The sequence below is a fragment of the Dipodomys ordii genome, unplaced genomic scaffold (genome assembly GCF_000151885.1).
Source record: "Dipodomys ordii isolate 6190 unplaced genomic scaffold, Dord_2.0 Scaffold7, whole genome shotgun sequence".
NCBI lineage: Eukaryota > Metazoa > Chordata > Mammalia > Rodentia > Heteromyidae > Dipodomys > Dipodomys ordii.
Genome location: NW_012267223.1, coordinates 19995939 through 20020166, shown reverse-complemented (window position 1 = coordinate 20020166; position 24228 = coordinate 19995939). Strand labels below are relative to the sequence as shown.

Here is a 24228-nt window from a genome sequence, read left to right as displayed (position 1 = left end):
CTGGCAGCTCATTTTATTTGTTTTCTTTTACAGTGTTACTTGGGATCAAACCCAGGGCCTTACACGCTAAGCAAGTATTCTACCCCTGAGCTACACCCTGAGCCTTTTAGCTCTTTTTTCTGTAGGCTATCAGAATCTAGAAAAACAGATAGGTATTATTTTTGCCAGTGGAGAATCCTTGAAACTTGGTCTGCTGTGTGACATAGATAGCCATATATTATATTCCTGCTTATTTATTTATTTATTATTTTATTTTATTTTTTGCCAGTCCTGGGGCTTGAGCTCAGGGCCTGGGTGCTGTCCCTGAACTTCCCTGTGCTCAAGACTAGTATTCTACCACTTAAGCCACCGCGCCATTTCAGGCCTTTTCTGTTTATATGGTACTGAGGAATCAAACCCAGGGCTTCATGCATACTAGGCAAGCACTCTACCACTAAACCACATTCCCAGCCCCAGTGTACTATTATACCTAATATCAGTACTTCAATTGAAGGGAAGGATTATTTCTCAATTCATTACATTAAGTTCATCATTATGTGAAAAGTTTACAGAAACATCAAAAGAACAGAAAACTTTTGTGACAATATCTTTTCTGAATTCTCCTGAATGTAGACAGAAAATTTCAACAGGATGCTTGTTAACTGAATACAACAACATAGGAAAAGGATTGCCCATCATTATGGAGTTGTGAACCTGAGCTGAAACCATTTTAGATGATTTCATATCTATAAGCCCGTTATTATATCTGTGATAGCCACACTTCCCAAGTTTCCTCAAGTGTGTGTGTATGTGTGAGTGTAAGTGTGTGTATGTGTGTGTTTATAACATGGATATGTTTAGTACCTTGATTCTGGGGATGTATTATGGGTGTATGGGTAAACTTATTAAATTAAATATACTAGGATAACACAATCATTTGCCTACCATCCCTAGGATGAAGTGGAGAGACACTGAAAAGAAATCTTGTCTGGAGCATGCAATGGAAAGATTAGACTTCAGTCAGAGCTTTCCAGATTGCTTTGAATTGGAAGTTAGTCAAAGATTTGGGAGGATGGGTGGGAAGTAATTTAGGCCTAGGCCAAAAACTCAGGTTCTGCAGTCAGATAGATCAGAACTGGAACATTCATTTGCTGTGTGGTTTGGGGCAAGTGGCTTCACCTCTTTGAAGCTCAATTTCCTCATCTGTTACCTGAAGGTATTAACAGTAGCTTCTTTACAAGGGTGAGTACCCAGACTCACTGAGGTAATTTAGGCCGAGTTGCTGACACTCTGTAAATATTCAATAAATAGTCATTTCCGGGCTGGGAAGGTAGCTCAGCGGTAGAGTGCATGCCTTGCAAGCATGAGGCCCTGGGTTCGATTCCTCAGTACCACATAAACAGAAAAAGCCGGAAGTGGTGCTGTGGCTCCAGTGGTAGAGCGCTAGCCTTGAGCTGAAGAGCTGAAGGACAGTGCCCAGACCCAGAGTTCAGGCCCCATGACTGGCAAAAAAATAAAAAATAAAAATAAATAGTCATTTCCTTGTCCTCTTCTTCCTCCTCACTGAGTGAGGGAAGGGGACCTACTCACAACTGAGGAAGGGGCTTGCTCAGGAAAATCTTTAAGGACTTGCCTAAGACCTAGAGCCTCACCACAGCTTGCCTGAGACCAGAACCTGGGGCTGCCATGGTTAGCTCATTGGTAATTCCTAGCCACTCAGGAGGCTGAAGACTGAGGATCTTGGTTTGAAGCCAGCCTGGGCAGCCAAAGCCAAGGGACTTTTATCTTCAGTTATCCAGACCAAAGCTCAAACTGGAGATGTGGCTTAAGCATTAAAACTCCAGCCTTGAAGTAAAGAAACCAAGCAAGAGAGCAAGGCTCTGTGTTCAAGTCCTAGTACTGGTACAAAAAAAGAGGAAGTTGGGCTGGGAAGGTGGCTCAGTGGTAGGCGCTTGCCTTGCATGCCTGAGGCCCTGGGTTCAATTCCTCAGCACCACATAAGCAAAAAAAGCTGGAAGTGGTGCTGTGGCTCAAGTGGTAGAGCGCTAGCCTTGAGCTGAAGAGCTGAGGGACAGCGCCCAGGCCCAGAGTTCAGGCCCCATGACCGGACCCCCCCCCCAAAAAAAAAAAAGAGGAAGTAATAGACTCCAAGTTTGTACTTTTACCCTCCATGGTAACCAGTCTGCCTCTCACTTCTCCTGACTGTGGCCCCCACTGCCCATCCAGGGGGCTCCCTGGACCCATTAGTGAGCCTTTTGATTGCTCCTTTAGTCAGTGTCCTGACATCTGGGTATGGCAGCTGTTTTTCCCTGGGATGTTGGTGTGTTGGGTAATCAGTGGGAAAATTGGCACCATGAGATTGGCAGGGGTCTCTGAAAGCAACTTGTAGCCAGACGTGATGTGAGTATGGATGGGTCTGGTCCCTCCTGCCCCCAAGTCCCCTACTTGCAAGAAGGAACTCCGTATAGAGGCATGGATGGCCACTGCATGAGGGAGATGGAACAGCTTTAGGAAGGACTTCCTGCAGGGGTAGAGGAGGGTCTGGTAGACAGGTGTGGGAACCCCCATCCTGGCCTTTTGCGGGCTGGGGGTTATGAGGGCAGGCCCTAGGGGAAGGGCCTTCAGGCAGGGCAGGCCGGGCACAGGTGCATCTTCCACACGACCCATCCCAGTGTGAGTGTGGGCACCTGTGGCTGTGTAATGCTTGTGTTTCCTGTTGTGAGCCTTTCTCAGGGGTGAATGGACAGATGGGGGTCTCTTGGGCCGGGGAGAGGGTGGTCAACAGTCCTCTCTGACCTCGAACCCATTGACCTCCCAGAGTGGGTGACCTTTGATAGGGAAAGCAGGTGGGTCCTCTAAATGCTGTTATTTGGGGTCTTGCAGGGGTGCACCTGTTAAGATACTGACCCCATTTCTAGGAGAACAAAGCCTGGCTTACTATCTGTCCTAGGAACTTAGTTCTGGGTTCCCCCTGCCCCGTTTCCCATGTTGTCCTACTGTCTGTCCTTTTGTCTGTCTCTTGCAAATGTCTCTGCCCCTTCAGTCCTGCTCTTCCTCCAATACCCAATCTCTACCTTGCCGCCCCCAGGACCCTGGTGGGCCCCAAAGGGACAGCTCCTAAGACTCAGCTTTGCTCTGTCCCTGACCCCCTGCTCCCCTGTGGGCCCCACCCACCTATGTTGGGAGCACATGCCCAGTCCCCCTCTCACCAGCTCCCTCCTCCCAGCCTATCTGGGCATTCATTCATTCATTTCCTCCTTTCCTGTCCCTTACCCAGGGCTCCAGCGTGCTTCCGGAGGGAAGTCTCCAGGACTCTGTTCCCTCTGTTTAAAGTCTCCAGGTTAGTAAGCCAGGAGGGGCCTCCCATGTCCACCTCCCACCCCCTAGTCAGATACCCTCCCCAGCCTAGAGGGCCAGAGTGGGGGAGGGGCTATCCTTGAGGGGCTGGGAATGGACAGCGGATGCCCAACTCTGGGAGGTCACCTTGCCTGGCAGAAAATGTGTTTGTGTGTACATGTGTGTGCATGTGTGTGTGCATGTATATATGTGTGCAAGCTGCAAAGCCTCTGTGTTATCTGTGCCTGAGGAGGAGGAAGAGGTTCCAGGAGGTCATCTGAGGGGGCTGGCAGCCTGGGGAAAGAGATCAGGTGCCAGAGCTATGTTAAGGGGTGGTGGTGGGGTTGCTGCTGTTCCTGTGTTGGCCGGAGGTGGGCGTAGGAGACGGCCCATGTGATGTCAGGGCAGGAGGGCAGTGTTGTTTAGTTTATAGGCAATTGCAAACTTGCCCATTTATTTCATTTATACAGTCACTCCTTCCCTCCCCTATTCACTCAATAACAATCTATTGAGCACCTTTTCCTGGCCAGGCCAGCACCAGGCTAGGTTCTGAGGGCATGCTGTGCCTTAGTGGGGAGCTAACATGAGGGTGCCAGTTAGCAGCTGTCCACACGACGAGCTCCGTGACTATGTCCCCCCATGCCCTATGAGGCCCTGCTCCTGCGAATAGTTCCTTGGTACCGCATGTCCCTGTGGCATGTGTCCTGATCCAAGGGTGCCTCTCTCCATCATGGGACCCTACCAAGAAAGTGGGGGGTCCAGATCCTGGCCCCAGCGGGGTTGGCCTGGTTGCTGGTTCCCTTTCTGTCCCACCCTTTGGAATTGGCAGCCCTGGGGGCTGTCTGGGGGCTGCTTACCTCCTCTGAGGGAGGGGGGCTGCAGGAACTCCTGTCAGCAGTCTTCAGGCCCCTCATCCTCCAGCCCCTCTCCAGTCAACCACAATCCAGGTGGGCAGCCGGGGGAGGCTGCCCTCCATGCCACTGTGGCTGCCGCCGCCGCCTTGATGGCTTTTTAATAACTTTGCTCTGAGACAATCTGCAAAGCACTCGTTTGTCTGCCTCTTAATTAAAATTACCATTTTCCTAAAAGAGCAAGGATGTTGCCTGCTGCTCCCTTCCCTCCCCCACCCTCAGCTGCTGCAGGGAGGAGGCAAAGCCCTGGAGACCAGCCCTTCCCCTCTGACCATCCTGGTCACCGGGGCCACCCCCAAACAGAAACCCTGACAAAAGCAGAAGGCTTGGAGATAGGGGGTGGGCTTGGGCAGGGACAGGGACAGGGCCTCTAGCTCAGGTTTGGTTGTTCTTCTTTCATCCACCCCTCTTGGATACCCCCAATAATGGAGAGCTCAGTACTTCCTGAGACTCACTGCATCTCTAAAGAGGTGGAGCAGTCCAGGCCTGCTTTGTTACCAAAGCGGAATAACATATGATGGCTTCGGGAGAGTGCCATGAAGATCATTAACTCACTGTGGGCTGAGGGGCTTTGCCACTGTGGGTGGTCACAGTTGACCCCAGTGTCAGATCCACAAGCCCCATGCGCCCAGTGGACCATGAAGGGTTAGAGGGGGGTAGGCAAGGGTGTGGGGTACACTCAAACATTGCTGAGTTTTGAATGAAAAAAAAAATCTCTGCTTTTGAGAAAGCACGGTGGGCCAGCATTTACTGGGCTCGTGCTGGGAGCCTGTGCAGGCTTAAGCTCTGTACTGAGTCAATGGCGGGCCTCAGAGCTATAATGTCTGTGTATTTATTTGGGGGGAGAGGCAAATGGTTCAGTAACCTGCCCCAAGTTTAGACAGATAACCCCAGGCTCCACTGGGCAGCTCCAGCCCCACATTCTCTCTGTCGGCCTTTCTCAGGTCTAGCTTAAATCCCCAGGCTGTACATGGGTAGCTTTCCCCGTATTTCTCCAGGTGGAGTTCCTTTGTGGTCCATCTCCAGCTCATCTCTGCCTCACTTGCTCTACCCTACTCCTCCTGAGATGTCTTTTTGTGTGTGTGCTGGTTCTTCATCCTCCCTTCGTCATCTCCTCTTTATGTTCTTTCTTTAGCCAGTTCTTTTCCAGCCCATTTCTGGCCTTTGTTTTCTGAGCCCCCAGAACACTGTCTCATGGCTCTCAGTGTGATCTGCCTTGAATAGTCTAGCTTTGTATATCATCACTGAGTCTCCTGGTCTGATTTTGCTCAAGGGTACAGCAAATGCGGTACCCTTAGGCACAGGAAACGAGTGAAGCAGCAGTGAGGACAGTAGGGAATGGTAGAGACTGTGGTAAGGAGAAACACATGTTTACTCCTTATAGGCAGTACCATGTAGAGAAATAATGGTAAATATAAACCAGCCAGACAAGATGCCCAGGCACCAGTGTGGCCTCAGTATGACCCCCGCTAGACCATGTTACATTGCTCTTGTCACCTTCGTGTTGTCTAGTACCTAGTGGAGATTTATTGTTTGTTGAGTGGCTATACGATTGTGCACATACCAGACACTGTGCTAGAGACTTTGCATACTTTTTATCTTTATTTTTTTGCCAGTCCTGAGTCTTGGACTCAGGGCCTAGGCACTGCCCCTGAGCATCTTTTGCTCAAGGCTAGCACTCTACCACTTGAGCCACTTCCAGCTTTTTCTGTTCATGTGGCACTGAGGAATTGAACCTAGGGCTTCATGCATGCTAGGCAAGCACTCTACTGCTAATTCCCAGCCTCCCTTTTCCCGCCCTCAACATTGGCATTATTTCCCTGTTTTGCCACTGGGAAAACTGAAGTTTGGAAAGGTGAAAGGACTCGTTCAAGGTCAGAGCCTAGTGAGATTTGACCTTTAGCTTGCTGCATCACACAGGAGTGTGTGTCTATGTGACATCTGATCCTATATTCAGGCGCTGTCTTGGATAACCCAGAGCCCTGGGGTGGCCACTCAGTTCACTGTGGGGAGGGAAGGTTGGGGGCGCTGAGGGTAGCAGAGACTGGAGGGAGCTAGTGCTCCTCACACAAAAGCACCCCTCCCTTTCAGCTTCCGGCCCATCCCAGCGGTCTGGGATGCGGCGTGGTGACAGGTGCCGAGCTCTAGCGATGACAGCACTGCTCATCTCCCCCCATAATTACTGTCTGATGAGATGCCAGAATTAGCCACTGTGCGAGCATGGGATGCAGACACGGGGCACGGTGTGGGAAGCAGCTGGGGGAGGGGCAGCCTCTCCTTCAGAGAGCTTGGGGCCCTCAGCAGCAGGGCTGGGGCAGCACTGGGGAGGAGGAAGTAGGTTAGCAAGGAGGAAGCACTGTGTGGTTATTGTACATCAGCTATTGTCCTGTGGGCTGTGGTTTTCCAGTCCTCAGGGGGAGGCTGAGCGTGCCTCTGAGACGGCTGACTGACAGCTGGACAGGGCACCTAGGGCCCCAACCCACTAGCCAGAGAATGCCAGGCAGGGCAGCTGCTCACTCAGACTCCTGGCACGCCCTTTGATGTCTGTATCTTAAGTGGGCCTTGGTGGGGCTGTGACGGGCCAGCTGCTAGGAGATCAGATGCAGAGCAAAGCCCTCAAGTCGCTGGGAGAGGCTCAGCACTGAGGCAGATGGAAACATCCTGGAGGAGCAAGCCATTTTAGCCAACTCCGCCAGGGGAGACACACAGCTCAGGCAGGAGGTGCAAGCTGGCCCCTGAGGTCCAAGGTCAAGGCAGCCTGTGCCCCAGGAGCAGGCAGCCGGGAAGGTACGTGCTGGGATTGGAGCAGGGGTGTCATGCCCCAGGCATCCATGCAGGGGATGGAGGGAGGGCTGGTGAAGGCATTTAATAGCAGAAGCAAAAAGGGGTCATGCACTGGGCTGCTGAGACTTTGTCAGGGCCTCTGGAGCCAGTCTGAAGGCCACCAGTTAAGAGGGGTGGTGACATGGTGGGGGGGGGACGCAGTCCAACCAAGGTCAGTACAAATGGTAGAGGCTGGAGGCCATGGGAGGAGGTGCAGGGTGAGGAGGCTTTTGAAGGGGCAGATCAGGACCTTCTTCTGGGCCCCTGTGAGGGTCCATAGATGATGAGTGCTCTGGCTGTAATGAAGTCTCCATTCCAGGAGGCCACCAAGTCCCTACTACTGGGCTTGAGAATGGAAGGACTTGCAGCTGGCTTAGGCCAGCTGGAGGCGATTTTGTACCCACAAGGTGCCCACCAGGGGCTTGAAGAAGGGGCTCCACAGGAGGCCTGTTCAGGACAGCAGGGACCTTTCCAGCCCCTTACCACTCCATGCTTCTAGGTGGCTCCTTTGCCTGCTGTCCTTCTGCCCTTCTCTCTCCATCCCTCACCTAATCCCTGGAGCCAGGTCTCCCCTGTCTCTACCAGGAGAGGTTTGCTTGACTGTCTTTCCTGGAGGGGACTGACAGGGACATGGGAGCTCTGGTCCTCATGAGACAAAGGCAGGGATGATAAGGTGGCAGAATCAGCCTCTGTGTTAGGGGCAGGGGGAAAGATGGGAGGCTGGGCTGAGAACCTTGGTTACAATTTGGCTCTTCCTCCACTTTACCCACTCCTACCTGGGACAACATCCTTTACTGAGCCTCAGTTTCATCACTTGTACAGTGAGAGAGTAGCCTTACACAGTGACTATGAGAATTAGGTCTCTCGTAGATGATCGTGAGACAGGGCTATCAGAGGTCTCACTTCACCAATACATTTTATTTTCCAGGTACCCAATAAGCCTGGGTTGGTTTGAGTCTTCCTCTGTTTTTTTTTTGTTGTTGTTTGTTTTTTTGTCGGTTGTGGGTCTTGAACTCTGGGCCTGGGTGCTGTCCCTGTGCTCTTCAGCTCAAGGAGAGCACTTTACCACTTGAGCCACAGCACCACTTCCAGTTTTCTGGTGGTTAATTGGAAGTAAGAGTCTCACGGACTTTCCTGCCCAGGTGGGCTTTGAACGAGTCTCAGATCTCAGCCTCCTGAGTAGCTAGGATTACTCCTGATGTGTTTGTGTGCATATGGGTGTAGTGTACGTCCAAGATGGCCCTTCCTCTGTTTTTATCTACCACTTCATTTATTTGGATTTTGATACTGTGGATAGGCAAGCACTGTATCACCCAGTGCACCCTGAGCGCTTGAAACCCCTGTGCCCGGGTTTCAGACTCTTCACTTAAGATGGTATTGCAGATATGAGAAAAAGGAGACTTGAAGCTTCAACAGATAGAAGGGAAACTGGCTGTTTTCTCTGACCTTCCGCCTGGGCTCTGCCTTTCCAGACTCTTCAGGGATGGGTGTTGGAAGGGCTCAGGCTAGAGAACTTTCCTTGGTATTATCTGGTCAGGCTTGACTTTCTCTGGATATAGCAGCCAGGCAAGAGAGTCTCTTCTAATTCTGGGCTCCCCCTTTCCCCTACTTTAGGCTGCTAATCTGGGCACCTCTAGAGAGAGGAAGTAATGGGGTACAGATTTGGTTGTTCTCAGTTGACTTACAGGGTGATAGAGGTGAGGGCTGAGAGCTTTTGCCTCTACCTTTCAGCAGCAGCTAGAAGCTGGGGTGATTACCTGCCTAATGCCATGTGCTAGGGGCGGGGCCCAAGCAGAACCAGGGCTCAGAGTACTCCAATCCCAGAGGAGAATTTCAGCCTTGGTGTTGCCTCATTGGTTGAGTATTGATCAGTCTGGTGGCCTTGAGGTCTCTGGCCCCGTCAAGCTAGTAGATGAGATAGACACCTCAGCAAGGAACCCCCTGAACTTGGCAAAATGGGAGAGGGTTGAGGAGGTACCTGAGAGTTCCCCAGGAAGGGCAAATGGGGTTCCACATTATTTTTTTCACCCAAAGCTAGAGATGTACTGACCTGACACGAGGGAGCCCCTCTGAAAGTCTTTTTGGGAGACTTGTGTGCTCCTGATGTGTGTACATGGGCACTCTACAAGTGTGCCAGCTATCCAGGTGCATCCAAGATGGCAGGTAGGGAGTCAGGGCAGTATGAGTGGTGGTCTGGGTCCTGGCTGAGCTAGTGAGTCCCATTGAATGCTGGGACTGTGGACCATGCAGGCAAGGCAATCTTGGGCCAGGCCTGTGCTGGCCACACAGGTAATACCACAGAAGTGAGAGCCAGGAGATGTATGTCTAGGCCATTGAGTCTGTTCTTGGAGCCTGCAGGAGCCCGATTATGCTGGTGACTAAGAAGCTGTCTGTGGCTGGGGCTGTTTGGCTGGGTCAAGCCTTGGAGGAGAGACTGACTACAGGGAAGACAGTCTTCTGCCTAATATATATGAAGCTCTTCATGAATACTTGGTATGGACTCTATGTCCCTTTGGTAGGATGGAGTGCCCAGTGGGTCTTCTTTACCTTTTGCAGCAGGTTGAGGTAAGCCCATACTCAGGGCTCCAGGTACTGCACCCTAGGCTGGAGCACTCTAGCAATCTCCTGCAAGCTAGGAGGACAGGCACCTTGCCCCCTTCTCCACCATCTCCTGTTTCTTCCCTCCCTCCCAGCCTGTGTTTTTTTCCCCAATGCCTCTCCAAGGAGAAGCGTTCAGGACACCTTCCCTGGGCACGTGAGCGGTGGAGATGCAACACAGGAGTCAGCTTGTTAACAGAGCTTCACACGCCAGGGCTGTTCCCAGCTTTTCCAGCTCAGGCTTCAGACTGAGGGTGACATGCTCCTTCCTGGATCTCAACCCCTCCCTTCCCAGGGAAGCCAATTAGCTGAAATTTTCATTAGAAGCTAAAATGTAAAAGCCCACGGTCCCCATATGATACAGCTCTGACAGCCGAGTGAAAGAAAACAAGGCTGTGGGTAGATGGGAAGGAACTGGCCCCCACTCACCTTCTTGGCTGAAGGCATTGTATATAACCTGCATGGCTGTCTGTGATTGGCTTTGTTTTGTTTTGTTTTTTTAAACAAATGAGAGGACTGAGGCTCAGAGAGGCCTCTGACCTCCTCAAGGTCATGCAACTAATCAGCAGCAGAGCTGAGTTTGAGCAGAGCTTTGTCATCCAGAAATTCAGTGACAATTTTGGCTAATGCCACAGCTTTGCCGGCTGTGTGTGGGAGGGGAGGAGTGGCGGGAAGAGGGAGGGCTGTGTATCTGAAATTCTGATGTGTGGCCCTTTTGCAAAGAGGGGGAAGGGGGGTCTTGTCTGAGTGTGTGGTAGGGTTATCATGTAGAGGGGCCCAGACTTCTGTGTGGGGTGTATCCCCCTATCAGGCTGGGCTGTGACCCCTGTATGTGTCTGTTTAGGTCCCTATGCTGCAGTCTGTTTTCTGACTTGGAGGTTTTTAGTCTATGATCTCCTGGGGCCTAAGGCCTGGGAAGGGGTTCCCTTGGCAGTTGCTTTCTGGGAAGTGGCATAGTGGAATGAAGTCCTTGTCCCCAGGGCCCAGGACACCTGGGTTCCACTTCTGGTTCCACTGCCAGGGTCAGCATGGGTAACCTGGGCAGGTTTGTTCTGTATGCTTTGGTTTCTCTACTGTGACAAGCATTTGCCTAGAGCAAGAGCATGGTGTGATTTTTCTGGGTATGGTGGGCTAGGGAAGTTCTGGTGACATTTCCACCCAAGAGGCGTGTGCTAGGGGGCCTCAGGCCAGCAGGGTTAGAGAGCTGCCATGGGCCTGGGGCCCTGGGGAGTTGGATGAAGTCTGGGGAGAGTGCAAAGACTTCATTGCCACAGAGCTAGGCAGCAAGCAGAGGTAGTACCAAGGCCAGGCCTGGCAACAAAGATGCCAAGCCCTCAATTCCCCAATTCTATCCTTGAGACCACCTAATCTAGACTTCAGGGGTATGCTCAGTCTAAGGTGGGCTGCAGTCCTGTCGTCAGCCTGGGAGAGAGAACAGAACCAGCAGGACCACCAGGGGTAGGTAAGAAGGAAAAGTTGGTAGGGGAGGCATCTTTCGGCCACCCCCAGCCCTAGCCCAATTCCCCAAACGCAACCTCCCTTTGGAAAGCTCCTAGAAGCTCTACTGAGAATAGCTAAAGCCCAGGCCCCACCCTCCCAGCTCCTAGGCAGGTGAGCTCTCCTTCCCCAGCCCTGATGAGGTCCTTTAATTAGATTCCAACTCGTTTACCAACTAAGTGGCCTTCGGTGGGTTTTAAATCTGCACAAATTGGTTTGTGTTTTTCTGCCTGCGTGAAGCTGTGACTGGCAGTGCCCTGCACCCTCTCCGCCTCCCTCCATGGCTCCAGTGCTCCTGGCTGCCTGTAGGGCTCTGTCATCCCCCATGTCCCCAGAGTCCCCATGCTAGTGAGCCTGGGAATGGAAACCCACAGAGACATAGGTCACAGATCGATCCCTGCCCCACCACCTCTCCTGTAGGGAGTCCATGTGGTGACTCAGGCTGTCAACTTCTTGGCTGTGCCAGGAGGAGAGGCCCCCAGGCTCTGCAGACTAGAGTATGAGGAAGAGGCCTCAGGTGTGTTACCAGCCAGGGATCCCCTGAAGCCCTCTGACCTTGCCCACTTTCCCTTTATCACTGTCAGAGCCTGGGTATTGGATTGGATCCATCTGAGTGGGGAAGGGCTCTCCCTGGCCTCTTCTCTCTTCTCCATCTTCCCAATCGTAGATCACAGCCAGAGAGATGGGTCCTGACCCTCCTTAGGAACCAAATGATGGGGCTGGGAAGGTGGCTCAGTGGTAGAGCGCTTGCCTTGCATGCTTGAGGCCCTGGGTTCGATTCCTCAGCACCACATAAGCAAAAAGAAAAAAGCCAGAAGTGGCGCTGTGGCTCAAGTGGTAGAGCGCTAGCCTTGAGCTGAAGAGCTGAGGGACAGTGCCCAGGCCCAGAGTTCAGGTCCCACAACCGGACCCAAAAAAAAAAAAAAAAACAGAACCAAATGATGGTAGCTTGCTTGGCCTTGCCTTATCTCCTTGGTATTTCTGTCTCATGTCACCAAGAAATTACCTTTGTTTTAATTTAATTTTTTGGTAGGTTGTGGGGCTTGAACTCTGGGCCTGGGTGCTGTCTCTCAGCACTTCAGCTCAAGGCTAGCACTCTACCACTTGAGCCACAGTGCCACTTCCAGTTTCCTGGTGGTTTATTGGAGATAAGAGTCACAGATTTTCCTGCCTGGGCTGGCTTTGAACTGTGATCTTCAGATCTCAGCCTCCTTAGTAGCTAGGATTACAGGCATGAGCCACTGGCGCCCAGTGAAATCATATTCATGGTCTAGTCTCCACCAGGTTGTCAGCGTCTTTTCCTCCCAGCCTTTGCCTCTGATAAGGTCGCTTCACTTTCTCCCCCTCCCCTTGCTCTCTGAGGTGGCTCGACCTTTTGTTTTGGGGGGGAGGGATAGTTGAGTTGGCAAGATATGGGGAATCCCAGGGGATACAGGTATTGGGGACCCCTTCTGAATCCTCAGTCCAGGTACCACCTCTCCCTCAATCAGCTGTGCTCTCAGCCCCCCATCTCCAAGGCTTTTGTTAGAGTGACAGAGAGACTCAACAGGGCGCTGGGCATTAGCAATTTGGGGGGATATTATACAGGAATGTTTACAGAAAGGCAATTGCCCGGAAAATGACTTTGGTTGCTGTGGTATGAGGTGGAAAAGCTGGTTCTAGAAAACAGACACAGATGGTCTTCTGCTCCAAGGGCTCACAGATAGCAGGGTGAGGAGCCTAGGCACAGGAATAATTGCCAGGCCCCTCAAGGCAGAGACTGAGTCCTTCACTGGGTAGGTGAGGGCCAGAGATAGTTCCCTGAGTGGATGCCAAGCTTGAGTCAGAGCTAGTCCTGGGTGACCTTTGGCCTTTGACCTCCAGCTTCTGTGTTCAGCTTGCTTCCTGACCAAAGTTGGTGGCAGCAGGATGGAGTTGTCAGGCACAATTAATGGTGGCAGTGCCTTAGGGCTCCTCCTGGGTTACTTGGGCTCCTCTTGATTCAACTGTTGGAGGGGAATGGAGGAGCCTTGTGCTATGTGTGTTTGCATGTGTGCATGTGCGTGTGTGCATGGATGTGGCACTGTGGAGTGTGAGGTGGGCCCTCTCCCCTTCTAGTCACCTACATACATTCACGGTGCCGGGTGACCTGTGGGTTCCCAATTAGGTGTCACTCTGAGAGCTTTCTGTCTTCCCTTCCTGCCCAGTCACTACCTCTGCCCAGACAGGGGACAGGGGACACACATGTGACAGAGACAGACCTTGCTTGGCCTCTGATATCCTGGGAGATGAAGACAGATCTTTGAGCTTGAGGGTTGAGATACTGCCTGCCAGCAGCGTTCTTCCCTGCGAGTCCTTTGCTTTTTTCTGTAGCTGGGGCTCCTCCTCTCCCTCTACTTTCTCCCCTTTGTCTCTGTCGTCCTGCCTTCTCCCTCCTGCTCCCCTCTCCCCATTCTTTTCTCTGAAGATGATGTCATGGGCAAACATTGCCCAACCCTAGCTAGAGGCCGGAGTAGAGAGTGACATCTGGGGTAAAGATGCCAGGTGGGGAGAGCCTGAGTGCTTATGACATGGTGTCACTAAGATGTTGGGATCTTGATTCTCATAACGAGCTTACAGTGATCTCATATAAAAGAATGTGGTGGAGGATAAAAATAAGTCAGGCCCATGAATAAACGTATAATTTAGAATCGGTGGAACAAATAACAATGTCGCTGTCCTCTCAAGCCTTTATCCTCTACCTTCCACTGGGGGGCACCCACTGCTTCCTACTCACCCCTACCTCAACCGCTTTTACCTCTCTTGCCCTGGTTCAGCTGAGTGACAGAGGCCCCTCCCCGCCTCCTTCCTCACTCCCTGCTTCCCTTTATTCAGATGCTCCAGTTCACTAATGCTTAGTGATCAGGCATTATACCCTCTGATTGTAGTGCTGGGCATGGTAACAAACAACTATAATCCCAGTCCTTGGGAGGCTGAGGTAGGAGGATTGCAAGTTCAAGGATAGCCTGGGCTACATAGGAAGACTCTGTATTAATCAATCAGTCAATCAATCACAGCAACATTAAACAAACAAAACAAAAATAAAGAAGACATGATAGTTGTCCTTATATACTGAGTGTCCTTGGAGAGACAGGGGACCCTGCAGCTCCTCCCTTATTTCTCTAGCTCTTAATCCCCATGTTCCCCTCCATGTATACCCAATTCTGCTTCCCTACCTGCAGAGTTTCCTGCTCCTGCCTCTCTACTATTGGGCCCTCATTTTCTATATCCCTCTCTGATGGAACACAGCCCAGATCCTGAACACCAATAGGAAACATTGATTTGCCCAGGCCCTGAGGCCTGGATCCTGCTGCTTGCTCTATTAGAATCAATCTCCCTGGCTTTTTCCCTGGGCTGCTCAGTTGGAAAAGGGTCAGGACAGCTGAAGGACTGGTTTTTGGCTGAAATAGGCTCCGAGGGAATGGGGAGGTCATCCTGCTGGGGGCCCAACACCCACAGGTCAGGAATGTCTTTCACTGAAAACAATGCACTTTCTCCTCCATTGTCAAAGCTTCTCTCTCATCCTGGGGGCAGTGTTTTGGAGGTTAACACCCCATTTTCCAGATTAGACCCTGTACTCAGTAGGGAAGAAGCTTATAGACTGAATGAATACCTAAAGGAATGGCTGGCCTGGGCTCCCTGTGGGGAGGTGCTGACTAAACTCTGGGGTCCCTGGCAGTGTGTCTCCCTTCCCTCCCTGCTCTGACATCAGGCATCCTGCAGGCTCAAGAGTGATCCTCAGACCAAGGCTATACTTGTCTCTCTCTCTCCTAAGAGCAACAGGACTGTTCCAACCAGAAACCTCAGCTAGGCCTCCCAGCTGCACCTCCACCCGTCCCTGCAAGAGACAAGTTCAATGTGTACCCAATAGCCCGGGGTTACCCAGGCTTCAGCCTGCTCTCTGAGCCTCAGCTTCCCTCCTTTGTTTAATAAAGCCTCGCATCTTAAAGGTTCTTAAAGTGTAAAGCTTCCCAAATCTGCCTATCTGTAACAGCAGATTGCCTCCTCCACCTCTCTCTAGGGGCACCTCCTGCCACTTTCTCCAGTGTCTGAGGGGGAAGTCGTGACCTGCAGGAGGCAGTGAGGGGCTCTTCCTTGCTCCCCCTTTGCCAAAGCCTACTCAGCAGTCCCCTTCCCCTGTCACCAGGGAAGACTTAGGGGAACTCCATCAAGGGTTTCCATTCTTCTCTCCCCTGGCCTGCTCCCTGCCATTCCCAATGACCCCCCCCAAAGTCCCCCATAGTTACTGCCCACTTCAGGCTTGCAAACCATCTCCCCCACCTCCAGGGAGGAAAGAGAACTGGCATGGAGGGAATGAAGGGAGGGATGGGGTGATAGTGGGATAAGAAGCTCTTCTGGAACCAGAGGGGAAGCAAGTGGAAAATGAAATCTGGAGAATTGTCACAACAGCATCCACTTGTGTCCAGAGCCCTCACAGAGCAGAGAAGTCTGGCCATTGGCATTAGGGGAGGTATCCTGGCCCAACAAGGCTAAGGGCTGGACCCAGAGCTAGGTCCAGAGCAAGGCCTGCACAGAGAGAGAGGGCTCCTGGGATGTACAGGTTTCCATGTGCTCAGCTGTATGCAGTGGGACTGCAGACCTCCAGCTGCTGTTTAGGGCCAGCCAAGGAGGAGAAGGAGGTGAGGGTCATGGGAAGCAGTTCCCTGGCTTTAATTGGCAATCTTTCTTCATCACCCAGATCACCCTCAGCATTTCCCCCAGTATATTATACAACCCCCGCCCCTGTCCCGTCCCACTCACTGGCCACAAGCTATTAAGGATCAGAGATTGGGCTCTCAGTGAGATGGCCTCAGTATTCCTAGCCTCATTGAGTCAGCAATGGTCTTCCCCAGTTTCCTCCATGTTAGGGAACTCTATTTGCATCATCTTTGCTTTTTTTTTTTTTTTTTCTGTTGGTCGTAGGGCTTGAATTCTGGGCCTGGGGGCTGTCCCTCAGCTCTTCAGCTCAAGGTGAGCGCTCTACCACTTGAGCTACAGCGCCACTTCCGGTTTTCTGATGGTTTATTGGAGATATGAGTCTCACAGTCTCTCCTGCCCAGGCTGGCTTTGAACCGCGATCCTCAGATCTCAGCCTCCTGAGTAGGTAGGATTACAGGCGTGAGCCACCAGCGCCGGGCTTTGCTTTGTTTTTATGCTGGTACTGTAGCCTGAACTTAGAGCCTTGTGCTCTTGCTTAGCTTTTTCATTCAAGGCTGGTGCTCTTACCATTTAGGACACTCTTGTCACTGATTATTTTTTTTTACTGATTAGTTTAAGATAAGAGACTCATGGATTTGTCTGTTTCAGCTGGCTTTGAACTGTGACCCTTAGATCTCAGTTTCCTGAGTAGCTGCTAATAGCTAGGATGACAGGCATGAGCCACCATGCCCAGTTGCAATGTTGGTTTTTTTTTGTTGTTGTTATTATTGTTAATTCAACTCACTTTGAACTTAAAATCATTTAAGAGGAAACCTTATCTCACTGCCATCCCTAGGAACAATGAAGCCAGTGGTTTGACTTCTCACTAAGATTTGTTCTAACCCTTATGAAAATACAGGTATGACTACTGAATATAAACCAATGATTCTCTCAAAGTCACCTCTGTCTCTGGACCTCACTTTGGGGAGCACAGCAGAGGATCTTGACTAGGGGAGAGAGAAGAATACTTGGGGAAGAGAGGAGCAATCCCAGATTAGCAGCTGTGGTGGGGAGACCAGGGGCAGGTAAACAAGCAAGTCCACACAGTGTGGTGCTGCATGGTGCTGCTCAGTGCCTGCTCCACTAAATAAACAATTGTCATCTGTCAAAGGAAGCATGGCTGTGAAAACCCAATAAGTACTAGGGTCAAATCAGGCCTGTATCACTTGCTGTGGCTTTGGGCTTGTCACTGGGCTTCTGAGCCTCAGCAGCCATCTTCCTGCCATCTCTGAAAAGGGGACTACACTAATACACCACAGGAGAGTTGGGGGACTCTCAGACCATGGAGATGATAGAGAGGCCCTGGGGAGCAGTGTCCATGGTATTTACTATGGTTTTGGTGGGAGGTACAGGATCCTTTAGGCTGTGTGCTCCAGATGTCAGCTGTGCCTGCTTCAGCCTCAGCTGGGTGTGTGTGTGTGTGTAGGGGGGTGGGGGGCTGACTCTCCTATGTCCACCTGTGGTTGTGCAAGGGGTGACTGTGACCTGGTAGCAGGCCTGGTAAACCATGGCTGTGTGTAGGAAAGAAGATGCTAAGAACCCACTCTTCAAGGACCCCCTGGGGTCAGGTGGTTGAGGCAGAGCCCGATGCCCCAGTCCTAGGCTTTCTTCAGGGTATGCCACTGGTTGATGATGGGAGGGGGTGAGCCTAGGAGATTGTTTGTGCCACTGGGAGTGACTTCTGAGGGACCGGAAAGGCAAATCTATGCTTCATGCCCAGGAATATGGCTAACTAAGATGGGCCCCCTAGCCAGGCCCCAGGGGGTAAGGGTGACCTGTTTGGCTAGAGGATGGGGAACAGAGGGCTAGGCTTGGGAAGGTGGGGAGAGGAGGGAAGGAGGGGTGGCTGGTTGGTATTTGGGTATTTTTGAAGGGACTCAGAATTCTGTATGGGGACCTCAACCCCCGGCCTTTTTAATTTTTCCTCAGTTTTGTACTGTCCTTTGTCCCCTGTGCGTCTCTTTAGGGATCTAGAACCTGCCTGTGTTGGGAGAAGAGATTGAAGAAGGGGAGGGGAGGTGGGAGGGAGGGGGCAGGGCTCAAGCTGTTCTGTCTGCTTTCTTTCTCCTTTAAGTTTGTCTTTAATCCATCTCTCACTGTTCTCTCTGTGACCAACCTCTCTTGTCCGTCCGTCTGTCTGTCTGGAGGTGGGGTGGGGTGGGGTGGGGTGGGGAGAGATCTTGTCCCTTGCCCTAGACCCTGGTCCTCCATCCCCTTGGGAATTCCTGAGAGGGTTCTTTGGCCTCATTCCCTCACGTTTCCTATGCCTGACTCCTTTCCATGACAGCCTCTCGTTTAACGATCCATACCAGTCTGAGGGAGGAGACTAAGGCCTCCAGCCTCTCCTTAGAAAATGTTCTAGAATAGCCTATAAGCTCCTGTCTCTCTAATTCAGGAGCGTACAAAAGGCAGCTCCCTTTCCCTCTGTGTCCACCAGCTTTACAAAGGGCGAGGAGGGGTGGTGTGTAGCAAAGGAGGCTTCCAGGATACCTCCCTTCCTCCTTTCATTACACAGCCCTTCCCCCTTGCCCAGCGACAGCATAACTGCAGTTACTATGGCCCCAAACCCACAGAGGAGGAGCAAACTGCTTCCTGGCTTTGCTCCCCTCCCCTCCACTGGGGCCTCAGGTGCACTTTCCACCTGGCACCCCGGTGAAGGGTGACACCCTAGAAACGTCTCTACTCCTTCAGGATCCCGGGTGGAGGATGGGCAGCCCCAGGCCGGGCACGCCATGACCCACCGCGCCCCTCTCCCCTCTCGCAGATCCCGAGCGGAGCAGCCCCCCCATGCTGTCTGCGGACGATGCCGAGTACCCGAGGGAGTACCGGACCCTGGGGGGCGGGGGCGGCGGGGGCAGCGGGGGCCGGCGCTTCTCCAACGTGGGGCTGGTGCACACGTCTGAGCGGCGACACACAGTGATCGCTGCCCAGAGCCTGGAGGCGCTCAGCGGGCTCCAGAAGGCCGATGCCGACCGCAAGCGCGATGCCTTCATGGACCACCTGAAGAGCAAGTACCCGCAGCACGCCCTGGCCCTGCGAGGCCAGCAGGACCGCATGCGAGAACAGGTGAGTGGGGCTGGGCTGGGGGGCTGCGGGCTGGGGACGGGGTGCGGGGAGGGGGGCGAAGTTGGGGAGCTGCCTCTCTCGGGGTAGTGTCCTCTGGTAGGTCTTTTCTGAGGCCTGGGGGAGGAAAGTGGGGCTCAGCTTCCAAACCTCTTTTGCTGTCCTGGAATTTGGAGCACCTGGAGTTGGTCCCAGGTTGTTTGGGTGGAAGTGCAGGAAGGCGTGTCCTAAAGGAGTCGTTGTAAGGGAGGAAAGGGAAGGGACAGCTTTGGGTACCGACCTGCTGGAACTGAAGTTGGACCCAGTCGTAGAGTTGGGGAGCTTGGACTTGGGCGGGAGGTTCCAGAAATCTGAAATCTAAGAGACGGTCAGGTCTCAGGAGCCTGATTGGGTAGGCTGAATCTGACCTGGCTCTAGTTCTTGCAAAGGCAGAGTCCAGAACTGGGGTCTTTTACCTCTTTCCTCTCTGACCTAGCCACCGCTCCTCCTGTACTCTCAGTGGCTTAGATCTCTGGTGCCATAAGGACGGTTGCGAGAGGTGGGGGTGGAGGGACCAGAACCTGTCTCTTCCTATATTCAACCTTACCCAGATCCTTACATACCCTGAATGTACCCCTCTACCCAAGCGTGAGCTTCTCAGTTATGAAAACTAGTATTCTGCTTTCAGTCCTGCATTGGGGTGGGTGGTGTGTGTCTTAATGGTGGCTGGTGTATTGGCTGCTAGGACTCTGGCATTGTTCCCTTTGGGAGAAGGAACAAAGGAATGGTAGTAAATCCCATCAGCAGCCTTTCACTCACATGTTGGGGTGTCAGGCCTTGCTCCCTTTTCCAGGTAGTAGTGGACGTGACTGGGATGTTGGCACATTTCTGGTACCTTGTCTGTCCCCCTGATGTCATCTCCAGTTCTGTCTGGTTTTTGCCTTTTCATAGCTCCAGAGTCCTGGGAGCAGCATCCAGGGTGGGAATAGGAAGAGCTGCAAGATGAGAGTATGGCCTTGGTCCTCAGGGAGCCCCCTTCAGTGGGCTCTCTGAGAGCTCTGGCTTGGAGGGGTGGGGCAGGGACATTTGTCATCAAATGTCATCCTTCCTTCCCAGCTAAGGACATTTGCTATGAATGCTAGCTGGGAAGAAAGGTTGCTTAAATTCTGTTATAAGAGGTACAACTCTTCCGGAGGGGTTAAGGGGCAGGGACATCAGGTATGAAGGCCTGTTCAGAAAGGCTTCCTGAAGGAGGAGTTACCTACACAAGATCTAAAAAGATGGGATTTGAATAGGCCGAGGAGAATGTTTAGGAGGCATGGGGTGGGAGGCAACATGAGCCCAGACTTGGGTTTGGGGAATGGCCCTGGCTGGTGCAGAAAAGGCTTAGAGAGTGTGTGTATGGGAAACTTGTGGGACCAGTTGACACTAGGGCAGGAAGGTGGAGACTGGATGTGGGGGCAGGGTTTGTGGTATTTGGGAATCTGGCAACAGGAGGACTGGGGGTTCAGGAGGGGAGACTTAAGCTTCTAGGAGGCTTAAAAGTGGGAAAAAGTGGAGACAGGGAGATGTCGGTACCTTGGAGAAAAACAAAAGGGTAAGGGAGCATGTGGGAAGGGAAGGAAGAACATAAAGAGTGGGTGGGGGCTGGGAAGTTGGCTCAGTGGTAGAGCGCTTGCCTTGCATGCCTGCGTCCCTGGGTTCGATTCCTCAGCACCACATAAACAAAAAGAAAAACGCCAGAAAAGTGGTGCTGTGGCTCAAGTAGTAGAGTGCTAGCCTTGAGCTGAAGAGCTGAGGGACAGCGCTGAGGCCCAGAGTTCAGGCCCCACGACTGGACCCAAAAAAAAAAAAAAGAGTGGGTGGGGCCTTCACAGCTAGACAGCATATGTGCAGCACTGGACTCCAGTGAGCCCATTGCTGGGAGACCTGAGCATGGTCAAAGCAGATATGGACATGGGATGTGAGATCTGAGAGTAAGAGCCATCTAGGACTAATGGAGTCTAAGATGAGAAGGAAGCCTGTGATGATTAGGGAGAGAATCCCAGAAACCCTGAGGGGAACAGAAAAAAGGCCCCTGAAAGAGGGGCTGGCAGGAGAGACCTGGACTTCAGAAGTTGAAATGATGGGACAATCACTGGGATTGGCAAGGAGTTGTGAGTCCATTGGGTGCTGACAGCTCATGTTGGGAGTGTAGTATAAAATAGTGGGCTGGAGAAACTGGGTGGTGGGGCTGGGAAGGTGGTTCAGTGGTGGAGCGCTTGCTTTGCATGCATGAGGTCCTGGGGTCGATTCGTCAGCACCACATAAGCAGGAAAAGTCAGAAGTGGTGCTGTGGCCCTTGAGCTGAAGAGCTGAGGGACAGTGCCCAGGCCCAGAGTTTAGGCCCCACAACCAATGAGAGGGAGAGAGAGGAAGAGAGGGAAATGTCTCGGAAGGTGTAGCTGGAGAAAGCTGAAAAGAGCCAGGGTGGCAGCTTCAAAAGGTGATAGGCCTGGAAGAGAGGATGCTTCTGGCCTCAAAGGCTGCTGGCATGTTCCCTAGCACAAGGAGTCTGGCTGGTAAACACTCAGTAAGTACTCTACAAATACTCAGGAAATGAAAACAAGCACAACCCTATCACAAGTTCATTCCTTTCCTCTGTCGTGGTGAACCATTCAGTCCTTCAGAGGGTGAGTAGCAGACACCCACCAGGCCCTGTTCAGTTGCCATGGAGTTAACTGGTGCCAGAGCATGGCGCTGGCTTGCCAAATAGTTGACTGAGGAAAGGAACAACTGAGAGACAGGACAGAGGACATTAGGGAACAAGCAAATTCTGAGGGAATCAGGGCAGGTGGCCTTGGAGTAGAAGGAAGACACATTCATGGAGATGGCAGGGACACACTCTCTATGCATATAACTGGGGTGAGCTTCTCTCGCTCAGTGGTCCTCTGTGAGGTTGAAGGGGACATACTTAGTGAAGAGTGATCAGGCCCTCACCAGGGAGGAGCTGGTGATCAGAATTTCAGGGACTTGTATTGGGGAAGACCCTACCCTTGCCAGGGAGGAATGACTGACACCCTAGAGGACCCAGCGAATGGGAGAGACCTAGTGTCCCTCTATTGTGTGAGCCTGATATCCAGGCTTGCCTCAGGAATGCCCCCCCTCCCCAGCGGCTCCTGCCCGCTCCCCCTAATGGGGTGTCCCTGGCTTCACACACACAGGTTGGCGGCTGGACCGTGGACCCTGTGTGCCTCCTCAGCTCCCTCTGCTCCCACCTCCATGGCGACTCCGCCCCCTCCGGGGCTGGCCAGCCGGCCCAGGTGAGTCACCCACCTCCACCCCCACCCCAAATCCATGCTGGAGCTTGGCTTTGGGAAGGCTTTTTTTTGGAGGGGGGATATTAAGAAGAATTATTTTGCATCCCTTTCATGTAGGAACCACCCCCCCCATTTGCAGGAGACTTTCTATGTCCTATGCTCACATCCCCACCCCCATTGTCTAATTTCTTACCACTACCTCCCCAAACCTGGTTGGTTTGAAGGAACTAACTTTTTGAGGGACAATCTCATGATTTAAACATGTGCATACACACACACACACACACACAAGTATCTCCTTTAAACAGGTGAACTGTCTTACTCCATGGCTTTTCAGGAGCCTCTTATTCTTTTACCAACCCCTCCCCCCAACCCAACTGAGATCATCTTATTTCCCTATTCACATCGTACTCTTCCATTTCTGAACAGTCAACCTTCCCCTGACTTCTGACCAGGAAGTTCTACATGATGTTTCTCTCCCTTTCTTCTTGCGATGTCAAGGTTTAATCTCAATTTTTTTTTTAAAAAAAAAGAGATTTTGGGGGCTGGGAAGTTGGCTCAGTGGTAGTTTTCCTCGCATGCATGAGGCCCTGGGTTCAATTCCTCAGCACCACATAAGCAGAAAAAAGCTGTGGCTCAAGTGGTAGAGCTCTAACCTTGAGTTTAAAAGCTGAGGAATAGCGCCCAGGCCCAGAGTTCAGCCCCCACAACCAAAAAATAAAAAATAAAAAGAAAAGAAAAGGAAAGAAAAGAAAAAGAAAAAAGAGAATTTAGGCATGTAGCCTTTGGTTCTGAATTTACTCCCTAGTTCCTCACCAAACCTCAGTATGCCTGATGGGAAGATAGATGTCAGTGTAGACAGTGGCATGCTTAGACAAGATACTAGGAGCTGGGTTCCTCTGGATATTTATTGTCAGGGAAGAATAATAAGGCCAGAACAGGGAGAAGGGACCAGGGAGTTAAGAGTTGTGGAGGGGAGAGGACAACACAGGAAGGTTTCAACTAAAGGATATTTATCTTGTATGTGTGTGTGGACGAGTGGGGATAGAAGCAGCAAATCTAGGGTGTGGAAGGGGTCCTGGTCTTCATATACCTAAAGGTGACAAGCCTTGACTTTTTCAAGGAATAGTAAATGAAAGGTCATTGTGACCACCTAGGAAATGACAAACCTCCACATTCTGGGCGTTTTGAGTTGGGCATAACTCAAGTCTAGCAATCGACTGACACACTTGGCATCACTCGCAGGGCATTGAGCCCACTACAGCCCCAAGTTGGCCCAACTCAGGAATAAGGATGTGTCTTTCCCCCAGACTGGATGACAAGTGGGACGGACTTGGCCTGAGCAAGACAGGGTGTGCTTATGGAGACCAAAGTCGTTGGGACAAGGCTGGAGATGAATCAGAGGACAGGTGCAGTGTGCACAGGTGCTTGGAGTTCCCCAGAGGAACATCTAAGAGAGGGGACATCTAAGGGTCGAGGTGATTGATATGAGGCTGGACTCTGTGATCTGTTATGGTCTGTCCACATCTGCCATCTACTCTTAATGGAGGGGAGAGGAAACTTCCCCCAGGCTGTGTGCAGGGCCTTGGCATTACTTGTTACTTGGAGCTTAAGACACTCTTTGTCCCCAAAGATAACTCTGAGGTTTCTTTCTGTAAAGTCAGAGACATTTAGCCAAGGGCCAGAGTCACCCAGCAGAAGCCATCAAGAAAACTTAAGCATCCTAGGCCTTCCAGACTCAGCAGGGAGTTCAGTCAGCGGAAGAATGAAAAGGGAAAGGTGCACAGCTGAGACTCTGGTGAGCGAAGGCTGTGGGCTCGAAAGGTGGAGGCGGTAGATCCGACCTGTGTGGGTGGAGGCAGTGAGGAGGACCCTGGGAAGAGATCGGGAGGTTAGAGCAAACCACAGCCCCTCCCCCTGCCTCCCTCCAGGCTGTCTAACCTCCCTCTCTCCTGCTGCAACCCGAGTCCCGGGCGGCGGGCCGGCAGATCGGGTGACCGCGGCGACGCAGCCACCAGCCTCCGCCG

General features: G+C 52.0%; 1 protein-coding gene across 1 annotated transcript in view; it reads left to right on the top strand.

Moving 5' to 3' along the window:
* The window catches only part of Srcin1 (SRC kinase signaling inhibitor 1), a 70921-nt gene that overhangs the window by 8794 nt on the left and 37899 nt on the right, over positions 1-24228 (top strand). Inside the window, 2 exon segments of the mRNA XM_013036174.1 lie at positions 18625-18926; positions 22106-22204. Coding sequence (XP_012891628.1) covers positions 18625-18926; positions 22106-22204 — 401 coding nt within the window.